We start from the raw sequence: 10,032 nt of genomic DNA, 5'->3' as shown, positions 1-10,032 counted from the left end.
GTAATTAGCCACGTTTAACATCATGAAACCGTTTGTGAGAATTTGTGACTTTCTTCCTGCGCAGGTTTCTCATGAAAGACCGATCACACACCTGGATTACAAAAAGGCTACCTTTATTATGCGACCACCTGCGGCCCGAAAAGATGTGCCGACGGTACGAAGTGTTGAAAGATCGGCCCGTTTCGTGCGACCGTCGCGTGATTTATTAAACGTTTCATGCAACTGCTGAAGTAATTAACGACCGCGGAGTCTAATAATCAAACGGCTTTAACCAGCATGCCTGCCCTGCACGGATTGGCAGGTGGAACCCACGTGACACACGTGTTCGATCTGCACGAGGTGAGCTCCGATTAGTGTCTCTCATCTTCCTGGCACTCCACTCCCTCCATTCGACCTCATTTTCTTATTGCTAATGGCAGTTGTGGCAACTTCCCCCATCCTGGGCCGAACCCCTCGCCATGAAGCCCCGCCCTCTTTAACTCCGCCTGCTCTTCACTGACTCCCCCTTTAAAAGCGACGGTGCGGGCGCGGGGAGTTCGCGGTTTCTTTACACGTGCTGAGGGCTCCGAGTCGAGAAGGGAGGGTTCGAATGTGAGAAGTGAGGAAGGAAGGGTCGGGGGTGTATTACGGGGATCGTGAGTGTATTATGGGGGGTCGGAAGTGTATTATGGGGGGGGGGGGGGTCGGGAGTGTATTATGGGGGGTCGGGAGTGTATTATGTGGGTCGGGAGTGTATTATGGGGGGCGGTAGTGTATTACGGGGATCGGGAGTGTATTATGGGGGTCGGAAGTGTATTGCTATTATGGGGACGTCGGGAGTGTATTATGGGGGGTCGGGAGTGTATTACTATTATGGGGGGTCGGGAGTGTAGTATGGGGGGTCGGGAGTGTATTACGGGGGTGGGGAGTGTATTATGGGGGTCGGGAGTGTATTACGGGGGTCGGGAGTGTATTACACTTACAGGGTTCGGCAGTGTATTAGTATTACGGGGGTCGGGGAGTTTATTACGGGGGTCGGTAGTTGATTACGGGGTCGGTAGTTGATTACGGGGGTCGGGAGTGTATTATGGGGGGTCGGGAGTGTATTATGGGGGGTCGGGAGTGTATTATGGGGGGTCGGGAGTGTATTATGGCGGTCGGGAGTGTATTATGGGGGGATCTGGAGTGTGTTATGGGGGGTCGGGAGTGTGTTATGGGGGGTCGGGAGTGTGTTATGGGGGGTCGGGCGTGTGTTATGGGGGGTCGGGAGTGTGTTATGGGGGGTGGGGAGTGTGTTATGGGGGGGTCGGGAGTGTGTTATGTGGGTTCGGGAGTGTATTATGGGGGTGTCGGGAGTGTATTATGGGGGGTCGGTAGTGTATTATGGGGGGTCGGGAGTGTATTATGGGGGGTCGGGAGTGTATTCGGGGGGGTCGGGAGTGTATTATGGGGGGTCGGGAGTGTATTCTGGGGGGTCGGAGTGTGTTAACGAGGTCGGGAGTGTGTTAACGAGGGTCGGGAGTGTATTATGGGGGGTCGGGAGTGTATTATGGGGGGTCGGGAGTATTATGGTGGGGGGTCGGGAGTATTATGGTGGGGGGTCGGGAGTATTATGGAGGGGGGTCGGGAGTATTATGGAGGGGGGTCGGGAGTATTATGGAGGGGGGTCGGGAGTATTATGGAGGGGGGTCGGGAGTATTATGGAGGGGGGTCGGGAGTATTATGGAGGGGGGTCGGGAGTATTATGGAGGGGGTCGGGAGTATTATGGAGGGGGGGGGTCGGGAGTGTATTCTGGGGGGTCCGCAGTATTATAGGGGGTCGGAAGTGTATTAAGGGGCCCGGGTCTATTATGGGAGGTCGGCAGTGTATTAAGGGGGTTGTGTTGTATCAGGGTAGGGGAGGGTGTGTCGAGAGGGTCGGGGGTGGGGGATGTATGAAGATGGTCGAGGGGTGTTTTATTAAGACGATCAGGGTGGTGTATTAAGTGGATTGGGGGGGGGGGGGAGTTGGCGAGGGTGGAGGAGGACGCAAGTGCGAGTCGAGGGGGGGGGGGGAGTTGGCGAGAGTGGAGGAGGACGCAAGTGCGAGTCGAGGGGGGCGCGAGTGGTGGGGGAGGGGGCGAGTAGTAGCGGGGGGGGGGCACACGAGTGGGAGCGGGGGGCATGCAAGTGGGAGCGGGGGACACGCGGGGGGGGCACGCAAGTGGGAGCGGAGTGGGGGCGCGCGAGTGGGAGCGGAGGGCGGCGCGCGAGTGGGAGCGGAGTGGAGTGGGGTTGCACGAGTGGGAGCGGAGGGGGGGGGGCGCATGAGTGGGAGCGGAGGGGGGGCGCATGAGTGGGAGCGGAGGGGGGCGCATGAGTGGGAGCGGAGGGGGCGTGCGTGTGGGAGCGGAGGGGGCCGCGCGAGTGGGAGCGGAGGGGGGCGCACGAGTGGGAGCGGAGGGGGCCGCGCGAGTGGGAGCGGAGGGGGCCGCGCGAGTGGGAGCGGAGGGGGCCGCGCGAGTGGGAGCGGAGGGGGCCGCGCGAGTGGGAGCGGAGGGGGCCGCGCGAGTGGGAGCGGAGGGGGCCGCGCGAGTGGGAGCGGAGGGGGCCGCGCGAGTGGGAGCGGAGGGGGCCGCGCGAGTGGGAGCGGAGGGGGCCGCGCGAGTGGGAGCGGAGGGGGCCGCGCGAGTGGGAGCGGAGGGGGGGCGCGCGAGTGGGAGCTGAGGGGGGGCGCGCGAGTGGGAGCTGAGGGGGGCGCGTGAGTGGGAGCTGAGGGGGGCGCGCGCGCGAGTGGGAGCGGAGGGGGCCGAGCGAGTGGGAGCGGAGGGGGCCGAGCGGAGGGGGGGGGACGTGAGTGGGAGCGGGGGGGGCGTGAGTGGGAGCGGAGGGGGGGGGGACGTGAGTGGGAGCGGAGGGGGGGGGACGTGAGTGGGAGCGGAGGGGGGGGGACGTGAGTGGGAGCGGAGGGGGGGGGGACGTGAGTGGGAGCGGAGGGGGGGGGGACGTGAGTGGGAGCGGAGGGGGGGGGACGTGAGTGGGAGCGGAGGGGGGGGGGGACGTGAGTGGGAGCGGAGGGGGCCGCGCGAGTGGGAGGGGAGGTTGGGGACGTGAGTGGGAGTGGAGGAGGGGGGGATGTCAGTGGGATTGGGAGTGGGAGTGGGAGTGCAGTTGGGGTCGCGAGTGCGGGAGTGGAGTTGGGGTCGTGAGTGCGGGAGTGGAGTTGGGGTCGCAAGTGCGAGAATGGGTGAGGATCGCGAGCAGATGAGGGTCGCGAGTGCGTGGCTCCACTTGATCTCTCGCTGCACGCCTGAGACAGATCGTTACGGGCATTGATAGGGACTTCTCCTGTAGCCGTGTCAGCTCGTTATCGTGAACTTCAACTGTGGTAGTTATTTTTTCCATTTGTCTTTCTATTTTTCAGGTCTCGGCGCAACTTTGAAAGCTTGACGAGTTATACCCGCGACACGCAACATGGACAAGGATGCACAACCGCGCCGGGCGCCGAAGCACCTGTGGCGCCAGCCCAGGACCCACATCCGGATCGAGCGGCGCGTCTTGTCCGACACGGACACCCCGCCGTCTGCCCCTGTGGAGCGTTCGGACAGAAAGGGTCTGGGACGGACCCGCATGTCCTGGCCCACGTCCCTCCACGGCCTCCGCCGGTCAGTGTGGACGTGTCCATTGATCTGTTTAATCTAATGCTAAATGTTTATTGGCGACGCGAATCCTCGACCTTTCAAACCTTTCAAATCGTTAACATTGACAGCGTCAATAATTAAAGGGGACGCTGAACATGTTGCAAATTCATAAATCTGTTCTCGTTGAACAGCGGGCCTGCCCAGCCGGTTTGTGAACTATTTGGGCCAAACATCCCCACGAGATAGTAGTAGTCGTAGTATTTTGGGGAATCAGGCAGTGGAAATTCCATGAAATGAAGAGCTTCTACCATGTGCAGTACTCTACTAGTATGTTGTTGAAAGATCTGGAGGTGGATACCTGGAGGAAGTGGCATATTGATGGGTGGGTATAATCAATGGGTATGTTTAACCTGCGTTTGTGCCAATGAATCGGTCTGGGAAGTGGGAAATCCAATTGGTGCTTGCTCACCTGGATGTATCGAGGCTGCTTCCCAATGTGTGCACTCTTCAGAATTCCTCTGCTCATTGGAAAACAAATTTTGTGCTCATCATTGTCCATTTTGCTGTATTTCGTGCATTTTGTGATTTTTAAAAATTATTATTTAATTTTTTTTGTTGGAAAAATTACTGAATGTGAAGGTTGATTATTTATTAAATTTTTGTATATTGTCCATCTGTTTCCTACAAGCAAGGTAAGTGTACTTGAGGCGCAAGGACCCTTTTGGTCAGTTCCTGATGCCAATGTGTTGACCTGACGACCAGCTTTATCGACAGTTCAGAAATGTGTGAATCGGAAGTCCGCAAGCTGGTGGGCATGTTGCGTGCCACAGTCGATGGCACCATTAATAATATGTGCATCAATTGCGATGAAGAAAAGGCTTTATTTCTGACATGCTACTGTTGCAAGATGGAGCGGGTCCATTTTTATAGATTCCTGCACTTTGAGGCTCGGGTTTTTCTGGCTGTCAACTTTGTCGTATGTCTGAAATTGCACGCTGAGTCTCAATCTGTGTCTTGGAAAATTGCACGTTTCACCACCTGCCCACTAAAGAAGTACTCTACCTTTGATCAATTTTTATAGCTTTTTCCATGTATTTGTGCGTAATATTTTTGTGACGTGTCGTCTCAGAGCTCTTCGAAAGTCCAGGCTAGTCTTGGTAAAACAAAAGGATCTGTTTCATGGACTGAACTAATATTTGTCTTGACTTGAGATTTATGAATAAATTGCAATGGCTGTTTGTAAATGTGGTGTTTCTTTTGTCCAGGGATGTGCTTTTTGCTTTATATGCAAAGATGCGATGTTTGGAAGCGAAGGTGAATGTTTAGTCAAAATCTGTGTTCAAGGGAAAGCTCGGTTCATGCAAGTGGGCACGCATCACAAAATTCCCTTAGGATAAGGGGCTAAACCTAGGGGCCATAAAAAAGACTGTTCAAAAGTGGAAACTGCTGTGTTGTCCATTAATTGGATTGGAGGGGGTGAGTTTCTTTTTTTGGTAAATAGTTTGTTTACCAAATCTATTTTGTGTGTGCACTACTTTATAGAGCTGCTCTGGACCAAGTGGGATGAAACATTAATGGCGGTGGAGTGTTGTTTATTTTGGTACAGACTGGTTTCTTCGTAGATTTGCTCACAGATGAAGCCATGGCAAGGTGTGAGCATGCATGCATGCTTGTGTGTGCACTGGTCCAAACTTTGGGGTCTGTCTTCAGATGTATAATGTGTACGCAGAGCGCGGAGGAAATCGTGGAGGATGGCAGGGAAAAGTGGAATGCTAAAGGAAATGTGTTGGGGATGTGAGGTTCTGTGCAAATTGTCCAATTTTTGCACATGTAATATGTAGATTTCTACTTGCACTACCAAACCAGTAATGCAGACTTTCCTCTACGATTTAATTTTGTACCAACTCGGGTACAATTACCAAATCGCTGATTATCATGCCTTTGAGTGGGATAATAGTTTAAGTGTCGGTATTTGATGTTGAATTCCTTATCAGAATTAACCATTTTGAGGGAGGCAGGATGAATTGTCGAGTGGCTGAGCGTTGATCCCAAACATTCATTTTGATGAGCAAATTTCAGAGTTGGCTGTAATTTGGGATGATAATCGTGGCTATGGTGAATCGCCTCACTGTTCATGCGGCTGCCCTAAGTCTCACCTTGAGATCCAAGTGATCCAAGTGTCTCACCTCGCATTCAAGTGTACCGTGGATCAGGTTCACCTGCGAAAGATTTGTTTGGTACAAATTTCACCCTAAAGTTGGAGATGCGTATCGCTTGCTCAGATTGGTATATTTTGCTAATAGTTTGGCAAAACCGTGTCACATGTCAGAGCTGGGACTCTAAGAGCGCAAGAGGACAATGGGTTATGGATGAAGTGTCGCCTGAGACTGGTGCTCCATCCTGTTGTGCAGATTTTTCATTGGCTGTGCTTTTCCATACGTTTGTTTTGTACAGCTCGCATCTCTCAACTCGAATGATGTAGAACTTAAGTGCCGCACATCCACCCTGTTTAGGTATCCATTACCTGTTGTTAAGATCTCCAAGTTGTCTCCAGGAATAAAGATGTCACAATTAAATATGCATTTTGGTTCGGTCTGTCTTCAAAAAAAAAAACCAGAGAACCGCCCACTGCATAAAACGGTGTCAGCCACGACACTTCTGATCAGGGTGGCAGGCTGATTCAACTCACCTGGTGTTTAATGGCACTACAGGGGCTTGAACTCGAGACCCTAAGATTTTAAGTCTGTCACTTTGACCGTTAAGCCAACACCTGCTTTTAGTACATGGTCAAGCAAATCTTGATCAAACTAATGCGCATTGGCCTGAAGGCCAAAGCTCATCGTATAAAAAACGTACATCCTATCATAGCCCGCAGGGCCAGAATGCATGGTCATTCCAATAATTATCAGTTGGCCTTGAGAGACTGCCCTTCTTTAATAAAAGGTTTAACCTTTTCGGTCGTAAGTTTGTATATGTACAATCAGGTCACTCCATCCCCGTCCTCTGGTCGGCTCAGCGCACTCCCACTCATCGTCCCAGCGCACCTAGTCACGGCAACGCACAAAATCGCGCCTCCTGCCTGCGAACCCTGGCTAAATCACCTGAATTCATCCCCGCTGTTCAAAACAACATCAAGCTCACCCTGTTCAACACCCGGTCCCTCAACAACAAATGCCTCATCCTCAACGACTACATCCTGGATAACAAACTGGACTTTCTCTGTCTCACTGAAACCTGGCAACAACCACTGGACTACTACACGCTCAACCTCACCACACCCAATGGATATTCCTACGTCAATAAACCACGCTCGGAGGGCCGAGGTGGTGGAATTGCCGTTATCCACCGTCAAGACATCAGGACCAGCCTCATCCCCATCGCCTCATCCTCATCCTTTGAACACCTGGCTTTTAAACTCTCTGGTCGCACGCAGTCGGTCATGGCTGTCGTCTACCGCCCTCCCAAACCACACCCATTATTCCTGTCTGACTTCTCCTACTTTCTGACCCAGCTATGTTCCCTCTCCCCCTCAATCCTCCTCCTTGGTGATTTCAATATCCACATGGATTCCACTGACTCCACAATGACCACTGACTTTACTGATTTACTCACCTGCTTTAACCTCACTCAACATGTCAACTTTCCTACGCATATCCGTGGTCACATTTTGGACCTTGTCTGCTCCACTGGATTAATTTTGCACCATCTCTCTGGCTCCGACCTCACCCTCTCTGACCACTTAGCCATCACTATGACCATCAACATCCCCACCCCAACACCGACATTATCGCACTATCAACTTCCGTAAGCTAAACGCTCTTTCACCTACCTCATTCTCATCCACCCTCTCTGAAAAAATGTCCACTTCTCCCTTCATTGACCTCCACACCCCTTCCGACCTCACTGACTACTACAACCACACTCTCTCCTCCTGCCGTGACCAGCTTGCGCCTGTAAAAACCAAAACAGTTTCTTTCACCCGTTCTGCTCCCTGGTTTACCCCTGAACTCCGCCTGATGAAAACTCGTGCTCGCCAACTTGAAAGACTCCGCAATAAAACAGGTCTCACAGTTCACTCCCAAGCCTACAAGGACCACCTACAACACTACAAAGATGCCCTCTCCCACGCCCGCTCCGCCTACTACTCTCAAATTATCCACTCTGGCTCCGGAAACCCAAAAGCACTCTTCTCGACAATAAACAAACTCCTCCGCCCCCTGGACACCACCACCCAGTCATTCACAGTAGACAACTGCATCTCCTTCCTTTCTTTCTTCCAACGCAAAATTGACAACATCTACAACAGCTTGACCACCGCCGCACCTGCTCCCCCTCCAACCACCTGCCCCCCCCCCCTTATCCTGCCTTCCCCTGTCTCAATTCTCCCCGGTCTCCCCTACTGACCTCTCTGAACTCCTCATAGGAATGAAAACTGCCACCTGCACTCTTGACCCCATCCCCTCCAGCTTTGTCAAGGCCTCCCTTCCTGCTCTCTCTCCACTTATCATTGCAACACTAAACTCCTCCCTGTCTACAGGCATCGTCCCACCATCCCTCAAAATTGCTGCTGTTACCCCCATTCTAAAAAAACCTGGTCTAAACCCTGACACCCTAAACAACTTCAGACCCATCTCCAGCCTACCCTTTCTGTCGAAAGTTTTGGAACGCGCTGTAGCCACTCAACTCAAACATCACCTCTCTGCCAATAACCTGGATGAAACATTCCAATCCGGATTCCGCTCCAACCACAGTACTGAAACTGCTCTCCTCAAAATCACCAACGACCTTCTCCTCTCCTCTGACGCTGGCAACCTCAACATTCTCGTCCTCCTCGACCTCAGCGCTGCCTTTGACACCATCGATCACACCATCCTCCTCACCCGACTTGAATCCACCTTTAACGTCACTGGCACTGCCCTCTCTTGGATTAAATCATACCTCTCTGACAGACGCCAGTTCATCTCCATCAATAACTGCAAATCCCCCACTGCTCCCCTCCCCCAAGGTGTCCCCCAAGGTTCAGTTCTTGGCCCCCTCCTCTTCATCCTTTACCTGTCCCCCCTCGGTCACTTAATCCGCCGTCATGGTCTCCAATTCCACTGCTTCGCCGATGACATCCAGCTTTTCATCTCCACCAAGTCTGTCTCCACCGACACCCACTCTATCCTGACAAACTGCATCTCTGAAATAAAATCCTGGCTTCAAATCAACTTCCTCAAACTTAACTGTGATAAATCCGAAATAATCATCATTGGCCCAAAAACGCTCACAAAATCCACCCATAACTTTGCCCTCAACATCGACGGTATCCCAGTATCCACCTCCCCTCTCATCCGGAATCTTGGTGTCATCTTTGACCAAACCCTCTCCTTCGACAAATACACGAAACAGATCACAAAGACAGCCTTCTTTCACCTGAAAAACATCGCCCTTCTCCGCTCATCCCTCTCCTCCACGGCTGCAGAAACCCTCATGCACGCCTTCATCACCTCCCGTCTGGACTACTGCAATAGCCTCCTCTATGGTTCACCCTCAACAATCACCAATAAACTCCAATACATTCAGAACTCCGCTGCCCGTCTACTCACCCATTCCCGGACTCGTGACCACATCACCCCCGTCCTTTACAAGCTTCACTGGCTCCCCATCTCCCAGAGAATCCAGTACAAAATCCTCCTCTTGACCTACAAAGCCCTCCATAACCTGGCCCCATCCTACCTGGCTGACCTCCTCTCCAGACACACTCCCACCCGCAATCTCCGCTCTGCTGGTACCAACCTCCTGACCCCCCCCCCCCCCCCATCCGGACCAAATTCAGATCCTGGGGGGACAGGGCCTTCTCCATCGCTGCTCCCACCCTCTGGAACTCACTACCTCACACCATCAGAGACTCCTCCTCACTCACCACATTCAAAACATCACTCAAGACCCACCTGTTCAGCACTGCATTCAACATTCATCCCACAGCATTTAACCCCTGACTATCACTTCTCCTTCTCCCTCCTTTTGCTTTAAATATTTCCCTATTGATTCTTGTCTTTTTGCAATTGTTGTTTTCATGTTTTGTTATGCATTATGTTTTGCACTCTGTCAAAGCGCCTTTGGGCTTCATGAAAAGCGCTATACAAAATAAATGAATTAGTATATTATTATTAAAGAAATCAAACATTAACAAAACTAAGGACTGCAACCTCAGCCCCATGACCAAAGTACACAGTCCAACAAAGTTTGTTAAATTAGTATATGCACACACTTCAGGCCAGAGGCCAAAACGTGCATCGTCATGCAAACACATACCTGAGCCTACAGGACCAACATGAATGGTCATGTGACTATCGGTTAATCACTGCAGAGAGTGGTGTCACGCCTGATGAACTGATATGCTATCCCAAGAGAGTATATTCAAGTAGCACGTCACTGGATTTGTGAACGT

The 10,032-nt window shown here is 52.4% G+C and overlaps 1 protein-coding gene across 2 annotated transcripts in view; it reads left to right on the top strand.

Moving 5' to 3' along the window:
• The first annotated feature begins 503 nt into the window (after positions 1 to 503).
• The window catches only part of LOC137428366 (3',5'-cyclic-AMP phosphodiesterase 4C), a 465,981-nt gene continuing 456,452 nt past the window's right edge, over positions 504 to 10,032 (top strand). Inside the window, exons 1-2 of one of the 2 annotated variants that reach the window (XM_078777044.1) lie at positions 504 to 598; positions 3,383 to 3,623. In XM_078777044.1, coding sequence (XP_078633170.1) covers positions 3,433 to 3,623 — 191 coding nt within the window. In that variant the 5' untranslated portion in view covers positions 504 to 598; positions 3,383 to 3,432. The remainder of the gene's footprint in view (positions 599 to 3,382; positions 3,624 to 10,032) is intronic. The other variant, XM_078777045.1, reaches the window with a different exon arrangement.

This window comes from Myxine glutinosa, chromosome 1 (assembly GCF_964187855.1).
Source record: "Myxine glutinosa chromosome 1, kmMyxGlut1.1, whole genome shotgun sequence".
Classification (NCBI taxonomy): Eukaryota; Metazoa; Chordata; class Myxini; order Myxiniformes; family Myxinidae; genus Myxine; species Myxine glutinosa.
The sequence above is the reverse complement of the archived record's forward strand: the minus strand, read 5'-3'. Positions and strand labels throughout refer to the sequence as shown.